Source organism: Zootoca vivipara, chromosome 9 (genome assembly GCF_963506605.1).
Source record: "Zootoca vivipara chromosome 9, rZooViv1.1, whole genome shotgun sequence".
Classification (NCBI taxonomy): Eukaryota; Metazoa; Chordata; class Lepidosauria; order Squamata; family Lacertidae; genus Zootoca; species Zootoca vivipara.
The window spans coordinates 62,215,477-62,236,471 of record NC_083284.1 but is presented as its reverse complement, the minus strand read 5'-3'; the positions used below and the strand labels follow the sequence as shown (position 1 = coordinate 62,236,471).

Below are 20,995 nucleotides of genomic sequence, written 5' to 3'. Positions count from 1 at the left end.
GAGCAAACTCATTTTAAATGGAACTATTCAAATGCTGCATGCATACATGAGTGTTTATGATGTCACCATCACTCTGCGCACACACAAATTGTATGAGATGCTGAGTGCAAAGGACCTCCACTGGATGTACAAAAGAAAAAAACTCAGGAAATTTGGCTTGGTTTCTCTTAATTAGTCGAGACTGACATAAGGTATATTTAAACAATTTCAAGAAAAGGGAATGGATCTTTATGGAAATTGAAATTATCCCCTATGAAGGAGGAAAAATTGATCTTAGGATTTTGTCCAAACATAAACTGTTAGAAATTAAGCGCTGCACAGCTGGGGCTAAAACCCAAGAATTGCTATTGATCTAAGGAGGTGTTTTATCAATTCCAAGGGGAGGGGGGCTCTTTTCTAACTACATCAAGTTTTTTTTATATAAAAAAAATGCTGAATATTTCTATACGTCACACTTAAGTCTTCCATTTTGCAGTACAAATCACTTAAATTTCTGTGTATTAACTATTTAGGGTTGGAAGGATAGAATTTTTTTGATGAAACAACTTTACCGTAATAAGGTGTGGTCTCTGTGGTGAAAGTGTTCATTGTGGGGTAGGGCTGCAGAAACCCTTCAACAGATTCACAACAGCATGGTGTCATTTGAAAGTTACACCGCATTGGTAATATTTAGCATCCTCATATATCCTTTTTAGGGCTGGGAGGAATACCATGGTTTTCGTTACATATCTCACGCTGGGAATGCCCCCCGCCCCAAAGGTATTTAATAGAACCAACTTAATACTGGAAAAAGCCAAGCATCACAATAGACTGTTACCAATGAGTAGACAAAGATTTATTTTTGTAATCACAGTGAGGTAGTAAGCAGATTATAATATATGACATAAGGTTCTGTTCTGCTGGAACTATGTGAACTTTTTGTTCTGGCAATATTCTTGAGCATTAAGTTAAGTGTTGAAACAGCAGTGGGAAACCACTGTGTTTCATGGCAGTCATGAATGATATGCAGTTGCTTTTATCAGGGTGATGTCCCTTCCAGAAACTGGACTTGAAGCAAAAAAATATGTTAATGAAAATGGTTTGGGAGACTGTTTTGCCAGAAAGGCGGTTCTAGGGAGCAGTGCTTGCAGTTGATCAAAGGAAAGAGGAAGGATTGTGAGCCTTTGCTATGCTTCCACTCCCAAAGTATAAGAATGTAGGAAGCCCAAAAAACAATTGAAAACAGGTGACCGTTGTATGACTTTTAGCAAGTCGAATAGAATTGGCGGTGCAGATTAAAGAGCCACTAACAATGCGCTGATTGGAATTCCGCTTCCTAGCTCAATGCCCTGGTAATGGGGAAAGGAGGAATCCGCCTGTTTTTACCAACATGCAGAGTTTTCACTTTGAGAACCCTTACTCTAGTAAAATCAAATCTATGATCTAGAGAGAACTGGACATAGTGTGATCTTCTAGTAAAGACAGCATTTGCTGTAATAGGGATTTGACTTCAGAGCCACTGCAGAAACTTGGAAAAACCACTTAACCTTTATTTCTGGATAAAATCAAAAGTTGTTGAAACCAAATAGAAGCAGCTTTTGGCTACAATAGGAAGTGAAAAGTTCCTTATTCTGTAACTTTCAGCGGAGGCTGTAAAAGCTACTAGCCCATGCTTGTGTACCTAAGAGAATAAAGTACAGACTCCATGTTATAAAAAGCTTATCTGCCTGCTTGTCTTGGGAGGATTTTAAACGACTTCTGAGGATCAGGTCTGTGGCTAGTTACAGTCCTGCTGTAATGAACACTAAATCAACCGCACAGATCAGCAAAATGGTAAAACAGTTAGCAAAATACAGAGCACATATCCAGACCATTCCTCTTTAATAGGGCTCTCAGGTTTGTAAAGTTATATTGCATATGATTCATGTACTGCTTAGTACCATATTTCCAGCCAGTTCTACACTTCTATAGAGGCATGTTATTTTATAGACAAGAACCTGCTGCTGAAAGGATAGGATAGGATAGGATAGGAATGAGGCACCTTGTCCCAGGCAGCAAGTCTCAGGATAACAAATAATCAATCATTGATTTTATTATAATATTACCACAAGGAATGTATTGACCTCAGGCTGCCTTCTGATCCTGAAAACCCATCTCTGCAGCCATCCCGACACCAAAATATGAAGATGTGGTGTTTCATGTGAGCAACAGACCTTCCATTGAGCCCCGTGATTCACATATTATGGTAAAAAGAGGAGCTATCCTTGAGCAAGCTGCCCACACCTGCCTAGAGTCAAATTAAAATGAACAATGTTGCATGGCATAGTACAGATTAGCGTATCAAACAAGATGGGAAAATCCCTTGTTTCTTTTGGATTGCAACATACATCATAAAAATTTAAAGTGCAGTTTGTAAACCTCACAGAGTAGGAAGTCTTGGAAGGTTGAAGCAGAGTTTTTATATATATAAAAATTACTAAAATCATCTATGACTGTACAGTTTTTCACTTCAATGACAAAAGTTCCAGTATTATAAAAATAGAGATTATAAAACAGATTCTGGATTGAAATGTCCCAGCTACAATGCTACTGAAAAAAATGTCTTCATTATGGGAATATATTCAGCATGATTCAGTCAGAGTTAAGTACTTTTTTGTCCTGTTGATCTCAAAAGGAAATATTTGAGGACATGATTACCTGTCCCATTGATATCAAAAGGACAAGCACTTAACTTTGGCTCCATTGTGTCCCATTTCCCCCTGTTTTTTTTTTTTTAATTCATGCTGGTTTACAGCTCACATGGGAAGAGCCCTTCTGTGACAATTGAAACCTATACCCTTGGCTTCTTGAGAGGAGGATCCTGCAAGCTAAACTTTGGTATGTCACATGAAGAAGCAAACGGAATCCTTTTTGCCGACACCTTCTTCCCAATTGTCTCAATCTGAAGGGAACAAAACACAGGCAGGTTAAGTCAGACAAAGGATACAATCGCTGGTGTTCCCAAAATGATGTTAGGACTCAAAATGTGATTTCACAAGTGCCTTCTGAAGTCACAAACTCCCCCCCCCCCAAAAAAAAATCTCTAATGTGTTAAGACTGAGAACATGCCTAGGTTTGTGTGTTTCCATCAGGTTCTGATCAGTGCATATAGAAAGCAGCACTCAAGCCAGGAGATCCCTTGTTTTAAAAATGTAGGAATTCCCTTATCCTGAATGTTGCAATATCTAAAGTTCAGGGACATCTTTCCTTCAGATAGCTGAACCAGAATATTCCACAACTATTACCTTCTGTGCCAGATAAATGCTGCAAAGACAAGGAGGATGTATGCACGCCTTAGGCTGGTTCTCAATCTCACTTGGTGTATTAAGATCCTTACAATGGTATAATGAAGGAACTAAAGACAATTTACTTCTGTCCCCCACCCAAAATCAGGACCATGCACATCAGATCGACCTAGTAATGCAGACAATGGTTCACCCCAAATCAAGCAGGCACACTTGAGACAGGAAAATGAGCTCCAGATTGTGCTTTTATATTGTAAAGCACATGTGATCCTTGGATGAAGGGCAGTATAGAAATTTAACAACTAAGATAATAAAAGATAAATAACCTGGGTTACTAGCCAATTTTATCTGAATGGGCTGGTCAGCCACATCATTGGTGTGAGTACAAAGCTTTCTGCTGAATCATCCTTCATTTTTTCCCCAGTTGCTTGCCAAGCTGGTGTCTCCCCCCCCCCCCCCCGGCTTTACAGTAACTCAGAATATTGGCAGCTTTTAGGACAAAAGCATGCATGGTAAGGTAAAGGTAAAGGACCCCTAGAAGGTTAAGTCCAGTCAAAGGTGACTATAGGGTTACGGCACTCATCTTGCTTTTCGGCTGAGGGAGTCAGCGTTTGTCCACAGACAGCTTTCCGAGTCCTGTGGCCAGCATGACTAAACCACTTCTGGTGCAACGGGACACCGTGACAGAAGTCAGAGCACAAAGAAACACTGTTTACCTTCCCACCACAGTGATAGCTATTTATCTACTTGCACTGGCATGCTTTTGAACTGCTAGGTTGGCAAAAACTGGGACAGAGCAACAGGAGCTCACCCCATCACAGGGATTCAAACCACTGACCTTCCGATTGGTAAGCTCAAGAGACTAGTGGTTTAGAGCAAGTAACTTAGCTACATCCAGGGATGACTCAAGGTTTGTGCAAAGGTATCTCCACAGATAAAAGTCATGCACTGCTGCTGAAGACTCTGGCATGGCCCAAGGGGCCACCACAGTATGCATCCTAAGGTTTGTATTGCCCAAGACACTGCCCAGGCCCACCAACATCCTACAAACCAATACCTGCCTGGAACAACACGGGTAATCATTTCTATGTTCTGACTTATATGGCTTCAAGTTACAAGAAAGGAGATTACAAACAAACATCAGGAATAACTTTCTGATGGTAAGAACTGTTCTGACAGTGGATGGACTCCCTTGGAAGGTGGTGGACTCTCCTTCACTGGAGGTTGGATGCTTTAGTGGAGATTCATGGATGCTTTAGTGGATATTCCCGCATTGCAGGGGGTTGGTCTAGATGAGCCCCAGGGTCCCTTCCAACTGTATGATTCTATAAAGCCTAGAAAATACACAGTACTCTCGGGACACTCAGATTTATACCAAAAGAGGCGATAATGGTGTTGGGCTTGCATAAATCCTTGCTCTAAAAGGTAAAGGGGCCCCTGACCATCAGGTCCAGTCATGTCCGACTCTGGGGTTGCGGCGCTCATCTCGCTCTATAGGCCAAGGGAGCCGGCGTTTGTCCGCAGACAGCTTCCGGGTCATGTGGCCAGCATGACAAAGCTGCTTCTGGCGAACCAGAGCGGTGCACGAAAACGCCGTTTACCTTCCCGCTGGAGCGGTCCCTATTCATCTACTTGCACTTTGATGTGCTTTCGAACTGCTAGGTGGGCAGGAGCTGGGACCAAGCAACAGGAGCTCACCCCGTTGCAGGGATTCGAACCGCCGACCTTCTGATCAGCAAGCCCTAGGCTCAGTGGTTTAACCCACAGTGTCAACTCTTCCCTCTAAAACCATGCAACTGTTTTAATGTGAATTAGTGGATGGGCAAAAGGAAAACTTACCTGGAAGCCAATGCCCTGCAATTCATTATGAAGGTCATCAAGGACTCTTCTGCCATCAAAGATGAATGCTGGCTTCAACATCTTTTTGTGAATTCGCTCATAATCCAGCTCCTACATATATATAAAAAAACCAACAACCCAGAGACTGTTTCAGGGATGGCAGTTGCTAGGCCTGGTTCATCTGAATGTTTCTAAATGGCACTCTGTTTACCTTAAACATGTCCCACTCGGTGCAGATAACTAGGGCATGGGCTCCATCACAGGCTTCATACGGGTCTTTGCTAACGGTGACCAGTCGAGACACTGTAAGGAGCAGGGAGGGAGAGAAGCAGCAGGACACTGAATTGATTTCAATGAGAGATTTGTGGCACCCTTTTATGCCAAAGATTTGCCGGCACAGGGTCTACGTTGCTGGCAAAAACAAACCACAATGACACGTGTAAGCCACTCGGGGAGGCTTTTTCTGGCTGAAGGAGAGGATAAAAATGTTTTCAATCAAGGCCAGATACACCGCTGCTGTAAAGGACCCTTGGACAGTTAATTCCAGCAAAATTTGACTAGGGGGTGTGGCGCTCATCTTGCTGCTATGATGGATAGGCTTCAGATGCACTGATGGAACATGCTGCCAACCATTCTACAGGCTGGTCTTGAACTCTTGGCCCAGAAGGGCTATGTGAGATTTCTGAAGGCATCCTGGCCAGGAAACTATGTGGGTGTTGGGTGGTGATTCTTCCTCTCCCCCTTTGGGCTTGAAAGCAAAGGTGGTAAAGGCATAGGAGGAGCTCCACACCCCTGCCTGGAGGGCTGCCTGGGGACTGGGAGCAATTGAGCTGTTGGCTGCTGTGCCATTGGGGCTGATGGAATGGAGGCATCACGGTATGATCCTGTGTGATGCTTATGTGTTGATGCTGGCGTGTGTGTGTATCAGTTGTGACAAATTCATAACCCCCACCCACCCAATGTGTGGGCAGTATCTGGATATTGGCAGTAGGACAGTCCCCAACTGGTGGGCACTGGCAGTTTCCAGGGACACTGGGGACATACCTGTTGTTTCCCTGCCATGTGCATTTTCTAGTTGTGCATTTTGCCCCTCCTTTTCCAGGCTGAGCACTAGGGTGGTGACTTTTTCATTTTCCCCCCTCTAAAATTATTTCCTGTAGCACAAATGGATGAACTTTTGCCTATTAATGACTAAAATGATGTATATTCCATTAAAATATTAAAAAAAGGTTACGCACAAACCGTTTTTAATTTTTTTTGTATGCCGTTTTACCATTTCATAGAATTGAATTAACAATTCTATATATATTTCGTATCAAATTTGGACACAACACCACATTCCACAATGGGGAGTGTTCTTAGCAACATAGGGTATACAAATGTCACACCTGCGCAAGGTAAAAGCCCCTTTTTGGTACCTCAAAACTCAGCCAGCAGACCCTGCCGGACATACTGGGAAAAGAACCTACAGGAGAGGTAGCAAAACATCGTCCTCTAGCGGCGTCTATACTGTTACTGCAGCTAAAAAAAGCGTCCTTGTGTGTTTGATGACCCTATATAATGTTGTATATATGTGACTCTAAAGCTTGGGTTCAATTTTATATCTGCTTACAGTGACTTCAAAAATGGTCAAAAAACTGATAAATAAAATATTTTAAATCATTTTGTGTGTGAGGTTTTTTTATCAAATCTCTTTGAAAGTAAGATTTTATCTAATCTTTAATGAAAGCTCATCAAATTATGATACAGGGAAATGAGGTTGTAAAAAAGTAATCACCCTACTGAGCACACACTGGTGACGGCAGCTTTCCTACAAGTTCAGCACCGTCTTTCTAGTCGTAGTACACTGACAGCATAGGATTATTCTGCCGTGCACTTAGAAAGCATAAAGGACTTTGACTGGGCAATAGCATGTGATCTCTGCTATTATACTTCAGTGTGCATTTATAGTCAGGACTCTGTGTACTCTGTACTAATAAATCAATAACTAAAGCTGAGCACTGAAGATGGCTGAATTTTGGCTGCAGCACACCTCAAGTGCTGAAAATCTTATTCAGCAACTCCTCTGACACCCAGCATTTCATCAGACATTTCCTATACACTACCAAGCACAACTGTATAGCGATGAGGGCTAGAAACTTGCTTTAAAACTCAACAAAATGAAATTCTCTGGACCCCACATGCCATACTATGAACTGCCCCTACCCCACTTCCCACAGATACACAGCCTACCTACAACTTTAATTGCAGTCTAACAAATAACCTCACTTGCCTTTTATGGTTATCAATGGGAGATCTGTTCCGTTTGAGCATTTGAGTTGTCGGCAGTAAGGAACAGGAGTTTTCCAGTTAATGCCTCAGTCCTGTGAAACTACCTCTTGCAAGAGACACATCGGTGTTCTTCACTTCTGACTCTTAAATAGCTTTACTCCAAAATGTCCTGCACTAGATGGAAGGAGGAACATGCTCTAGGATTTGCTACTGTTTTCCCACTGATAACTGGGAAACACTGGCCTGCAAGGGCTCCAGTTGGAGAACAGCCTTTACTAAAGGTGTCATGGACTTTGAAGAAGCACAAACTCAGGGCAAAAAGGAGAAATGCACTAAGAGGAAGGCATGCTTGGCAAATCCTCACTGTGATCAACTCCCGCCCGGAAACCTATGTCTCCACTGTGGAAGGACGTTGGCCTCCAGAGTCACGGACTCACTGTTGAAACCATTTTCATGGAAGACAATCTTACTCAGCTTTGAGTGATTGCCAAAGAAGAGTAGCTTGTTTTTATTGTACAGACAAGCCTATACCCTCAGAGCTGGAGGAGCTTGTAAAAAACAAGCCCCACTCACCTTGATCATCCTCAGATACACCTGGATGAGAAAGATCTAGAATGATTTGTTCCTTTAGCACTTTAGGGTCGTAGATATGAAGTTTCGCTCCTTCATCCATTAAATACTTGCTGATGTAGATGCTGGAGGACTCTCTACAGGAAAAACAAACCCAACAACTTTTTACTGAGAAAGCTTCATGAGAAAGTTGCATTCGGTAACTACAAGCTGCAATGTGTAAATGTCTAAAAAAATTGTCATCTTTTCCTCTTAAAATCTGTGGTTAACAGTTTTTGTCAACTCAAACTGTAAAATCAGGGAATTACTGCTGAGTCATGGCCCTGGCTTGCTCTGTTAATCCCAAAGCCATAAACAGAGAAGGGCCACTCCAGGCCAGAGGTAACTAGAACAGAAGTTATCATATGTCAAATTAGCTGCAGATTATAAACTATATTATATTAGAGCCAGTGTCTCCAGAACATTTTTAAAAATCAACTCCCTCATCCTCTCTCCCTCCTCTGTGTCTCCCTCTCTCTGTCTCATAATATTCCACTGTCTTAACATGAGCCTTAATTAACCCTTTTAACTTGCGCCAAATCTGATCTTCCACGTCACCTGTTTATATGACCAAAATCTGTTTTTCACTGCATTACAACTGGCTACAGTTAAGCTTCCACTTTGTGGTCTGTTGCCCCATCAGACTGGTTTTTTATCTTTTGTGAGGTCTGTAGCACTAAAACTCCAATCAAGCTGCACTACTGAGCAACTGGATGAACATCTGTCTGCACAGCCAGCTTTATATGTGCATTGAACTCACCACAAGACAAGAACAATTGCTGGGCAGATAAATCAGGGCTCCAAATAAGCTAGTCTCGGGTAAATAACAAAGCTCCATGTCTCAAGGCACAAACTTGTTGCAACATGCACCAACTGCACAACTCTCTCTAGAGTCAAAGGTGAAGCCAGAAGATGGGAGGAAAGAGAGGAATTCCCTAACTCAACCAACCAAGGGTCAGAGGGAGAAAGTTGGTGAGCACAACCCTCTCTCCTTGGGACATTGGAGCATCCCAGGTAACTGCCATTCCCCATTGTGGCACAGTCCCACATGCCCCATCCAATGTTTTCAGAACTGGTAGAGGAGTTCCCCAACATGCAAGGGCTTCCTCACTAGCGAATCAGTGGGAGAAGCAGAGGCTCATATGGCATATTTCTTTACCTGTGGAATTCTCCTCTCCATAAGCTACATTGCTGCTTGGAAAAGAGATTTAAAACTTCACGCAATTCAGAATGTCCATAGGTTATGGACAGCAAGACTGTGAAAGAGACCTCATTCAAAAACAAGAGCCCTTTGAATAGAACGATGGGCTATAGTGCTGCAGTAGTAAACAAATTATTGAGGTTGTATGCAACAGTGTTGCTCCACTGGGAAAAAAGACTTCTGTCAGCAGAATGGAAAGCAACTGTGTCCAGCAGTTTCCCCTCCCTCCAACAGCCCCCTGAGCACACCCACTCACCCAAAACTTCCTCAAGGGCTTGCTTCCAGAGCAAATTTAGGGAATGTGCTGAAAACAGCTCCCCTTTTCACTCTGCTGATGGAAGCTTTATATCAGTGCAACACCTTAGGGTACAATCTTTGACATTTATTTTGGGAACAGCGTCCTGTTTTCCTGTGAATGCAAGTTGGGTCTGTTTTGGCTCATGGCATGAAGCAGCTCAATGAACAGGTAACTTTTACAACTGTGGCTTGAGCTCACTTTGTGTTACCTTGTGTCTCCTGTGTCTTTCTTGAATGCAAACCCCAAAATAGCAATCTTCTTGTCGGTGACAGTGTTAAATAAGCTGTCAATGATCCGAGAAGCAAATCTTCTCCTCTGATAGTCGTTCATGTCGATCACCTGCAATTGGAATGGATGCAGAGAGCCATATCAATGGTAATGCAATGTTAGTAGTAATTTCCATGATTCTGCGCTTGATAAAAGGAGTGCGCAAGATCTCAAATGCCAAAGGATAAGGAAAATGCATGCAGATCAATTACATGTACACATGTGATTCTTCTGCATTAATGTACATATTCTTCCTAGTCATATTTGGTCTAAAATGGATTTTTTAAAGTATCTATTAGCCAGGAGCAATATCACGGCAGCAAAGCAGCTATTTGGGCAAAGGATTATAGGTCTCCTCAGTTAAAACATCTGAAAACTCCCAACTACACAGAAGTCCATGATGGGGATCCAGGTAGCAGAAATGTCCACCGAACTCCCACTCTTCATCACTCAGCTTTTTCAAATGTTTCTCTACAACATGGCTTAGAAGCATGAGGCTAGATCTAGTCTTGTTAGTTGCACTTATGTCCTACAGATTTGAATGGGAGCAGTTAAATCATGACTAACCTGTGTCGCTGATTTCAATGTGACTTAAGTTCAACTAATAGTCTAGATCCAACCCATGCTCTTAAAAAAAAAAGTAAAAAGGCCAATGTGGCTAGTTAACTTCTGAACCCAGTAGGAGAAAAAGGCAATCTTGTGATTATTTCAAGCCTGCAGGATCTTTGGTTGTAGAGATCTGCTTCCTCCTCAACCCCAGTGCCAGAGGACCATTCCACACCAAGAGGTCAAATTTCCTGGGGCCCTAGCTTCCTCCTCCCTACTAATTTCTGCAAGTGGGGAAAAAATGGATCACTAGTGGCGTATGTCCTACCCTCTGGGCAGTCTGACTTTCAGAAAGAACCAGAACTAGGCACATTTTTGTGAGATCAATTTCCAGAACTACTTTTGTAGTTGGGTGTGACAGACAGCTTAGGTTGTCAGCTTCACCCTAAGCAATTGCTGGTGCAGATTCTGTTGTATACTGGCTTCTCCTTCTCCATGATAACCCTGAACTTTGTATCTCTGGATTTTTACTTTATAGAATTATAGAACCCATTGGCAAATCCACAAATTCTCTACGGGCACTCCAGCTACTTGCTTCCCTTGGGTAGTCTCCTTGCTGCCAACATGCCCAAAGTGCTCACCCAGGTATATCTACACCAGTCCTTACTGTGCAGTGCACTGTTGGCTTCAATAGGACTTATTTCCAAGCAATGTATTTGATGTAAGACTGTCACTCAATCCCAAATCTATATAAATGAATAAAAATGTTGCTATATTAGAAAGTAGTTTTTCTTCCCAATTGGGACTCAAAAGTGATTAATAATTTGGTCCTGAAAAGCAGCAAAAGGGGTATTAACAAAAGTATTAGTGATGTGAAAATAGAGGCTCTTCTCAGTTCTGGCAAAACTCTTGCTAACAAGGTAGGAGGATAATTATATTAAGAGATTTAATTTCCACTGCATACATTCTTACCTGTTGCCAGTAACGAGCGACTTCTGACAAGTTCAGAGCCTCACAGAGATAAACCAAGTTCAGAACATCTTTTTGAAAACAGCTCCCACCAAATCCTGTATGGGGGAGGAGGAACCTCATTATTCCATCTGTATGATTTCTCTTTGTGCACTCTGATCCTAGGTACATTTAATGAGACACACACCCCTAAAGAGTTCAATGTAGCTTACTCCCAGGTGTTTGCAGCCTTAAAAACACCCGATGGGTACCTTTATATCCAGCGATAGCTAACAAAAAAACTTATTTGCTTCAGAATCAATGCTGGCCAGTTTTAAGAGCCTTCAAAATAAATGAATATGCTTAAGAAGTTTCTCTCCTGAGAACATTCTATGTCCTGTTAAAATAAGCAGGATTCTGGAGCTAGAGTCCAAACACATTTGGAAAATGTCAAAAAAAATTGGCAACTGTTATTGAGAAAAATCTGGGTTGAAGATCAGACTTAAGAATGCCACATGTTTAGAAAGGCCTGTTGTCTAAACACCGTATTGCCAAAAGGCAACACTCAGTAACAACCAAGACAGAAAGAGAGAGAGAGCATTTACCAACACTGGCTTTCAGAAATTTATTTCCAATCCTTTGGTCCATTCCAATGGCTCTTGCAACTTCTTCAACATCCGCACCTGTTGCCTCGCAAAGAGCACTTATGGAGTTGATGCTGCTGATTCTCTGGGCGAGGAAAGCATTAGCTGCCTGGAGATCAAAGAGAAAGAAGAAAACCATCTCAGAATGTTACTTTCTGCTGAAATGAATGGCGGACAACAGATTAAGTATGACAATACATCTATTATGGGAACAGAATGTTAGAAAGTGGGTCCTAGAAAATACATATATCTATGACGCCTCTAATTCCCTTACACCCCAGAGGGTATAAGCATAGACAAGACAGCTCCCCAAGACTCTTCTTTTCTATCCCCGCTATTGCGATTATCTTGACCAACATCTCTGATCTTTCTTTTCATGAGCTATCATCACGCTTTAGAGGTCAATTGAATATAGAAATACAGTAAACAAGGTTAGACTGAGATATCTCTTTGGGGATAGCATTATTTAAGATTGGGTCACTGCTTCTTTGGTCAAAGTTTGGCCTTAGGGCCAGGCTGGTGTGGGTTCTTGCTGGATCCGCTTCATTTGTTTCCCCCTCTGTAACAGTTTGCCAATCATCGATGACCAGCAGGTCAGGGTTGGATAAAGTGAGACGGGAATTTTCCAGCTGGCTCTTCTGGTAGTCTTCTGTGGCTGTTTGATTTAGAGGGGGCAAATCCTTTCTTGTAAAAGGGCATCTGCCTGTCTCTCCGAATCCCATTCTTTATTAAAAGGAATATTGGTTGAGGTCTCAGAATTGTTTGAATTATTGTTTGAATTGGTGGTGCAGTCTTGATTGAATTTGTTATTGATACAGTCCTGGTTCATTTTATTAGGTTGTACCGGCAGAGGTGCGGGGATTGTTGTTAGGATCCCCAGCTCAATTAGCCAAGACAATAATATTAGCCTTGATGCCAGATAGTATAGTTCCTTTCTTAGGCAGTCCAAGCTCTGGAAAAAAATTCATGAGTTTGGGCATTAAGGAGGCAATGGTCTTGGAGGTAGCCATACAATGATGAAGGCAGGTAGTTTGTGCTCAATCAGCAAAATCAACTGTCACAGTGGCACTGGTGGCTACTCTAGAGTAACGACTCCTCACAGCTCTGCATTTTTATCCTTTTATTTAGTGCAGTCTATTTACAGTGCTGAAACAGTGCTATGTACATGTTGTCAGTCGGGTGCAGAACCTTCGAATGGAGATTCCCGCGTTTTCCTCCAGCAAAGAAGCCTGGGGATACCAAATCTCCGCCCACGATGTTTCCTGCGTAATTCCGGGGTCGCTGGGATCGGTCTTCTTCCCGCTGTTTCCCTGCTTCCCCCTTCCGTTCCCAAGCGGCGCCTTGGCTGGGCTACCTTACCAGAGCCCTGGCTCCTACTTCCTGATTCCTCGCTAGAGACATCCCCCTCCCCGCTCCCACTTGCGCTTGGCGAAGAGCTTGTGGTTAAGATGGGAGGCGGCTGTCTATAGCTTCTGTCCCTCACATCCACCCCCCCAGGCCCCCTCCCCCGTCCCTCGAGGGCTCCGAGAGCGCTGGGGACGACTGGAAACCTATAAAGTCCGTGGCGTCTGAACTGGTGGGGGTGAAAAGCTGTTCCCAGTTGGGCTCCGGCGCCTCCCCCTCTGTCTGCGACGGAAAACCCAAAAAGTCAGTTGCATCCGAGTCTGTGGGCGAGAAGATTTGCTCCCAGTCCTCCACCGGCTCCGGTGCTCTGGTCGCCGGGTAGAACCACCCCTCCTCTTCATCCTCCTCAAAAACCGCTTCCCATTGCCATGGAGAACTGCTCGTGGCTTCTCCTCCTGAGGGTTCCTCCCCCTCCCCATGTGGGTCTGCCCCCTCTCTCCTTTCTATGTGCCATGGCTTGGGCTTGTGAGGAAAAAGAGCATGAAACTCTTCCACTAGGAATTCCTCCTGTACCTCCCTGGCGGGCACCCATTCATTCTGGGATGGTGGGGTGTCCTCCCATGCCATGAGATACTCCAGACCCCCCTTCAGGGGACTTCTGAAAATCATTCTGGCTTTTGAAAATCATTCTGGGTTTTTGGCGTTCAGGAGCCAAAACGTTCTAAAATGGAGGCATTAAGGAACTGAGGTTTGACTGTACATAGCAGTGGGATTTTCCCAAGCCAAGGAAGGCAGCAGTTTCAAGGCTTATTCACATGGGCTGCTCTACTACTAACTACTGAGGACCTGGGTAGGCCTAGGGAGCTTGGCTGCTACTGACTTAGCTACCTTGATCTAACCAGTGGGCCACACAGCCTTGGATAAGGCAGCTGAGGACTTGGGATCAACATGCGACAGACAATCACACCATGTAAATATTGCCCAGATGTCATCAACCTTTATATGACGCCTTGGGAGTATGAATCAGTGGTGCAGTTCAAAAGCCTTTTTGTGGAAACAGGCAGGCGAAACTTGCTTCTTGTGATATTTTGTAACAGCACTTTTCAGAGGCTAATGAAATACAGTACCAAAGATCTAACACTGCTAAGCCAATACTTCATACTTTCTCAACTTTGTTGATGTCAGAATTTCAAAGGATACCAACCAGTTTGGAAAGTTCAGATGACCAAGTGTTTGTTGTAAGGATTTTCTCTTTGGGCACCCACTGCTCATAGACAGCACACAGAGCGCGAACTGCTTTCTGACCCTCAGGTGTCTCATCTCCACCAATCAGCACACGGTCTGGATTCTTCAGGTCTTTGATTGCCGTGCCTTCAGCTAGGAATTCTGGGTTAGACAGAACCTGCACAAAAAGACAAAAGAAATGATCTGAATCACAGAATGATAAAGTTGGAAGGGGCACCCCTAGGGTCATCTAGTCCAACCCCAAATGCATTGAAAGAGAGCGATCAAATTGCACTCAATTCAGATGTCTTTCCAGCATTCTCAAATCACATAATCAGAAAAGCCTCATATGCAGTCTGGCATAAATACAAAAGATATCTGGAACCAAAGACTCCCAAGATGGAATTCTCCATTGAAGGCAGTCACAGTGAAACAAAAAGAATATACTCGAGTATAAGCTGACCCGAATATAAGCCGCAGCACCTAATTTTACCTCAACAACAGCTGGGAAAACATATTGACTTTAGTATAAGCCGAGGGTGGGAAATGCAGCACACCTACTGGTAAATTTCAAAAATAAAAATATATACCATCCTATGCCTTTCCTAGCTGTCGGTGGCGGGGTGGGATGAATTAAAAAAAATGATGGGCACAACCTTTGTAAAAAAAAAATCTGAGGCCTTTCTACTAAGTATATTGGATAAACATATTCCAAGACAGTATAGAGAAATATTCCTATATGCAGCGGCGACGGCCCGAACACTTGTGGCCAAAGGATGGAAAGAAAAGGAAGTTCCTAAAATAACGGAATGGCAAAGCAAATTACATGAATTTGCCGAGATGGTGCAATTGACAAGTAAGCTGAGAGGAAATACAAAACAAAAATTTGCGCAGAAATGGGATATCTATAGAAAATATGTTCGAAAATATAGCAACAATAATTTGACCATGCTAGCTTTTGAGTAATTAAAGGAAAATACGAAGTGGAATTTAAAAGGAAAGAGATACAACGATATTAGAATGTATTAGATAAAGGTTTGTACAAATGTTGAATATTTTGAGTACAGTCAATTTAAAGAGAAACTATTAGCATTGGGTAATGACAGGAAGTAGATTTTTATTTTTATGTTAATTTTTATTTTTTATATTTATTTTTATATTTTACTTTTTATTATTTTTTGGTCTTGGAGGGAAGAAATAAGAATTGTAATAACAAAATGGGGGAAAGGAAAAATTTGATTTGTATTTAACGTGTGGTATTTGTGGTTGTATGGTTTATGTTGTATGGGAAAATTCAATAAAAATAAAAAAAACAAAAAAACAAAATGCACTCAATTCATATGGTTATTTTACCTGCAAATTTAAGTCAGGTTTCATGTTGGCATCAAATATACGACGAATGCTCTCTGCAGCACGGACAGGGACGGTGCTTTTCTCAGTCACAATTTTGTATCCGTTTGAGTTCTGCACAATCCGTCTCGCACATGCCTCAATGTATTTCAGATCTGCTGCCCGACCTTTTCCCATGCCATAGGTCTTTGTTGGGGTATTAACCTTGTTGCAGGTATAAGCAAAGGACATTCATTTAGGAGGTTCAAAAAACGTTGATACTGTATCCCCTTTCTTGGCTGTCATATTAATGTAAAATTCTCATTAAAACTTTGGCTAACTAAGGGAACCAAATTTCCATGAAAGTCCAGGTGTTAAAATAGGTACTAAAGGTAAAGGTAAAGGGGCCCCTGACCATCAGGTCCAGTCGTGTCCGACTCTGGGGTTGCGACGCTCATCTCGCTCTATAGGCCGAGGGAGCCAACGTGACAGCTTCCGGGTCATGTGGCCAGCATGACAAAGCTGCTTCTGGCGAACCAGAGCAGCGCACGGAAATGCCGTTTACCTTCCCACCGGAGCGGTCCCTATTTATCTACTTGTACTTTGATGTGCTTTCGAACTGCTAGGTGGGCAGGAGCTGGGACCGAGCAATGGGAGCTCACCCCGTTGCAGGGATTCGAACCGCCGACCTTCTGATCAGCAAGCCACAGCGCCACCTGTGGGTACTACTGGTACTACAGTGGTGTATTTGCCTTCAAGCCTACAATCTCAATTGGTGTTTGAGGAATAATATCAGGGCAGGGATTCAGCCTGAGTATATTTATTAAGCTGCAATCAAAGGAGGAATTTTCAGGGATTCCACCAGAGGCCTCTTCAGCACAGCTCAATGCAGATTATGTGGCAAAGCCAAATGCCTACAAGAGCTTTGAGATCAGACTAGTTCTCTCACCTGCTCAATTTACGGACTCTGCTGTTCTTTTTTCCTCTTGAAACAGACCACCTCTCCCAAAGAAACACAGAAACACATATAGTCACACAGCTTGCGTGCATCCTAATTTATTGAATGAAGAAAATCCTTTCCAGGTTTGGGGAGTGGGGGGAGGCTTTACAGAAAAAGTAGTTTAAAATAGTTTAAAACAGGCCTCGGTACAACTTGCTTCCTCTTTATGTGAATGGCTACATCCACAAAAAAGAACTATATAATTCCTTCCAACATAGAGATTTCTGTTCCATTTGTCCATCCAGCTGCTGGCTGGCACAGTGAATGAAAGAGCTAGCAGAGCCATCTATCACAACACAGCTACTAAAGAAGCATCCCTAAGCTCATGCCCAATTTATGAAAAGGCCATTCATTGCATCTCTTCAACTTTAGTGCTCTGAAATCTTTATTCTGGAGGCAAAATTGCTTTTTGCTTCTCCATGCCATTTGATCTGCCTTCTCTAAATTAGGAAAAGGAGTGCATTTCAGCAGCTGAATCATCTGAATCCCAACACACAAAAGAATTGTGAACATTGGTTTCCAATTTGTTGATTATTTAGAACATACTGTTAACCAGATCAGATCTGCACTTCATTTTTCAAAGTCCAGTCGGGGGTGTTCTCTCCTCACCCCCAACACTTTTTATGGGATGGGCTATGACTCAGTGACAGAGTACAGTACATGTTTTCCACACAAAAAGTCCCAGATTTAATCCTTGATATTTTCAGGTAAGGCTAATTTAATTTAATTTAATTTTTTTTTATATACCCCGCCCATCTGGCCGGGTTCCCCCAGCCACTCTGGGCGGCTTCCAACAAAATATTTAAATACAGAAATCCATCAAACATTAAAAGCTTCCCTAAACTACTATCTGAAGAACTACTATCTGAAAGTACAACAGAAAGCAAAATTATTCTACCATTTAAATCTGCAGGCACCACACAAAATGGTCAGTGCTGCTTATATGTATATTTGTGCTTGTGGAACTCTCAAAAAAGGGCAGAAATGTTTTTTGTTTATCTGTGCAAACCACTCTCTCCCCAACATGAACCACCCCGCTGAGAGTACCTAGCTTATTGAGACAGTCAGAGAAAGAGACTCTGTTTTCTCCCACTTCCCAAAATTCCTGCCCCTAGTATTATTCAAGGGGGAAAGTAATTACTTACAGAAATAAACACAAGATCAGCATCTCTGATGGCATCATCAATGCTAGTAGAAAAAAAGAGATTCTTTCCTCTGCAGGATTCTACCACTTCTTTTAGCCCTGGCTGGAAAAACATCGGTAGGTTATTTAAGGGTTAAAATGTGCTTTATACCTGAACAAGCAGCATGCATTCCCCATAAGAGACCCCCAACCCCTTTGATTAAGATACAGTGGTACCTCTAGTTGCGGACTTAATCCGTTTCGGGGTGCCGTTTGCACCCCGAAAAGTCCGCAAATAGAGTGCCTCCTCTGCGCATGTGCGCAGCACGATCGAGCGCTTCTGTGTGTGCACAAAGCACAATCGCTTCTGCGCATGCAGCGAACCTGGAAGTAAACACTTCCGGGCTTGCCGCGTTTGTAAGCTGAAAGTCCATAACAAGAGCGGAACACAACATGAGGCATGACTGTATTTTTTTTCTAATGCTTGGCTTGTGATCATGTATAAACCAGGAATCATGGTTCAAAATAAAGTCTAGTTTGGTAAAGAAGCCCATTTCAGAACCATGGTGTGAAGTCGGCTTGTTTTCCAATTAACTGAAGTTTATTATAAACCAGGATTTCTGGCCTGCAGATAAAAATGTCAAGAATCAGGGAAAGCAAAACTGAATCCTGGGCTCATTGTTCCTTCCAGCCTCTGTGGGAGGAGGAGAGGCGACTGCTCTAGCCAGAGGCTCTGATAGGCTTGCATAAATTTGGACATGCAACCCTAAAACATGGTTTAGTATTAAGTGTGAACCCAATCACAATGTCTGGCATGTATACTGAAACATTCACCCTCCAATAATCTATACCCTCTCTCTCATTCATTGACACCATTGCTTGTAATTACTGGTCACTGCAAAAACTGAATGCAATTTTAGCCTTGCAATGCAGCTAAATAATGTACAATATGCAAATTAAAGTACAAAACTAGCTACGATGTTTGTAGATGGAAAAAAACCCAACAATAAAATTATCCGATAATGAGCTGGTCTTTCAGCTGTTAAAAATGATGCTCCCCCAAAACTACCCATCATTTTTGTAAACAGCTGACATTTAAAAATAAGAGGCATAGCAATTCTGCTAAATAAAACACTGTAGAATTCTGTGTAGTAAATTTATTTCTAATACTTTTACTAACATACCACAAATTTGTCTTATGTGTAAGAGGGAAACCCATTTTCACAGTCTTTCTATATCAGGGGGTTCCATCTAGAGGAGGTATAACAGATAATGGATAAGACTTTAAACTTCTTGAAGGCTACAAATGTGGCTAACATGTGTGAGTCTATTGAGAAAGCTCCATTAAGAGAATCTCATAATACGGATATGTTCCTGATCTTTCTGCAAGGCTAATTCTTCAATCCTGACTTTACTTGCCAATTTTCTTTCTGCAAAAAAAGCCATTCTTCAATGCATCCATATTTATTCCATGTCGTAAAGAAGTACACTTTTTCTTTTTGCCCAAGTCATACCAACATTAACGGACATCTGTTCTAAATAACTGAGGGGTTTTTTTTTAAGCCAATAAGGAATGCCAGATTGTATCCAACTTAGTTCTATTAATTTTACAGGATCTACTCTGAGTAGGACTAGCATCGGCTGCAACCCTAAAGGAGCACACACACTCCTGATTTTTTACAATGTTTGTATCAAGGACCTCAAATAGGAATTCTGAACATTCTTTTTACTGTTACATATTGACATTTGCAATCTCCACATTTCCGCACAATAAATGATCAGTGCAAGTAGCTTGGCTTAAAAAATATTTTACAACTGAAGGCATTAGGTGACATATATTGCAAAGTGGATAACAAGAGCATTAATAGTTTTCAATGCCTAAGGCCTGAAACTGGTCAAACTTGATCCTAGAAGAACCTCCTCTCCCACTCTTTTTAAAAAATGTTTAAATGTTTTATTATGTTTTTATATATGTTGGAAGCTGTCCAGGGTGTCTGGGCGGGGTATAAATAATAAAATTATTCTTATTGAATAGGACATCCCTGTTTTCATCCGAGAAATTTTGGAGGGTATGGTTTTATTTTCACAATAATCCTATGAGGTAGGTTAACCTGAAGATAGTAACTGGTCTAGCATTACCCAGTGAGGTTTCCGTGTGGGTAATTATTTTAATTCAGATTTCCCCTTGTTCAAATCCAACACCTTTGCCTGATATTTTTCTTCCTCAGCTGTAAATAGACAGGGATTACAGTATAAGCAGTGGCGGACTTTGGGCTCTCAAATTTCATCAGCGCCCTGTGCAACGCTAAATTTCACCCCCTGCTTTTCATGAGCTGCACTTGTCAGGCTACCAGCTCACCTAAGGCCCTCAGGGCCGGCTCTACATAGACCCCTGGTGGCGCAGTGCACCATGGCGGGGGGCTGGTAAGCTGGGCGTCGGCCTGGCAAGGAGGGCGCCGCATGGCAAAGCCGCGCGGAAACCAATTGCGCCCTGCGAGGGCGGGGCCGGCGGCGGAGCGATCTCCACCCCTCAGCATCAGGGCGCGCGATCTGCTCAAGACGGCCCTGAAGGCCCTTGAGGTTCCCTGTTCACACAATAGCTATTTGATAGTCAGGAACTTTAGAGCTTGAACTAGGAAAGTCAGGGAATTAGCAAGACCTGCACAAGCCTTCTTCAAGCATAGAAAGGTATATGAGTGTGCAATGTCAGCTATTGTTATTGGCAAACAGTATGAAGACTATGGATTGGTCAGGCCTGGTGGAAATATCCTTGCCTGATCATCAGGTCAGTTCTGAAAACAGATAGCGGGGATCTGGGTCTGAATTTGGGAGCAAGGTCAGGCTGGAGCAGCAATTACCCAATTCATTTCTGAAACATTTTTAATGCACCTTTTGTAAGCTATTTATCAGCACAGGCGTGCCTTTTCTAAGACAACAATGGCTACACTTTAGAAGGGTTAAAGTTCACTTTTCAACATATCATGCAAAGTAGTGTTTTCACCTACATTAAGAAGCATACTCAGTTCCCACTGATCCATCTCAGTATATATACTTTATACTCTGGATTAAAATTTAACTCATCCAGAGAA

The 20,995-nt window shown here is 42.5% G+C and overlaps 1 protein-coding gene across 5 annotated transcripts in view; it reads right to left on the bottom strand.

Annotated features, from left to right (window-relative positions):
• Positions 1 to 808: 808 nt before the first annotated feature.
• UGDH (UDP-glucose 6-dehydrogenase) overlaps positions 809 to 20,995 on the bottom strand; it is a 31,648-nt gene continuing 11,461 nt past the window's right edge. For all 5 annotated transcript variants that reach the window (XM_060278912.1, XM_060278914.1, XM_060278911.1 and 2 more), the window contains exons 3-12: positions 17,929 to 18,030; positions 15,808 to 16,008; positions 14,435 to 14,632; positions 11,848 to 11,995; positions 11,267 to 11,361; positions 9,690 to 9,820; positions 7,947 to 8,080; positions 5,314 to 5,405; positions 5,103 to 5,213; positions 809 to 2,920 (exon numbers count right to left, since the gene is read on the bottom strand). In XM_060278912.1, coding sequence (XP_060134895.1) covers positions 2,810 to 2,920; positions 5,103 to 5,213; positions 5,314 to 5,405; positions 7,947 to 8,080; positions 9,690 to 9,820; positions 11,267 to 11,361; positions 11,848 to 11,995; positions 14,435 to 14,632; positions 15,808 to 16,008; positions 17,929 to 18,030 — 1,323 coding nt within the window. In that variant the 3' untranslated portion in view covers positions 809 to 2,809. The remainder of the gene's footprint in view (positions 2,921 to 5,102; positions 5,214 to 5,313; positions 5,406 to 7,946; positions 8,081 to 9,689; positions 9,821 to 11,266; positions 11,362 to 11,847; positions 11,996 to 14,434; positions 14,633 to 15,807; positions 16,009 to 17,928; positions 18,031 to 20,995) is intronic.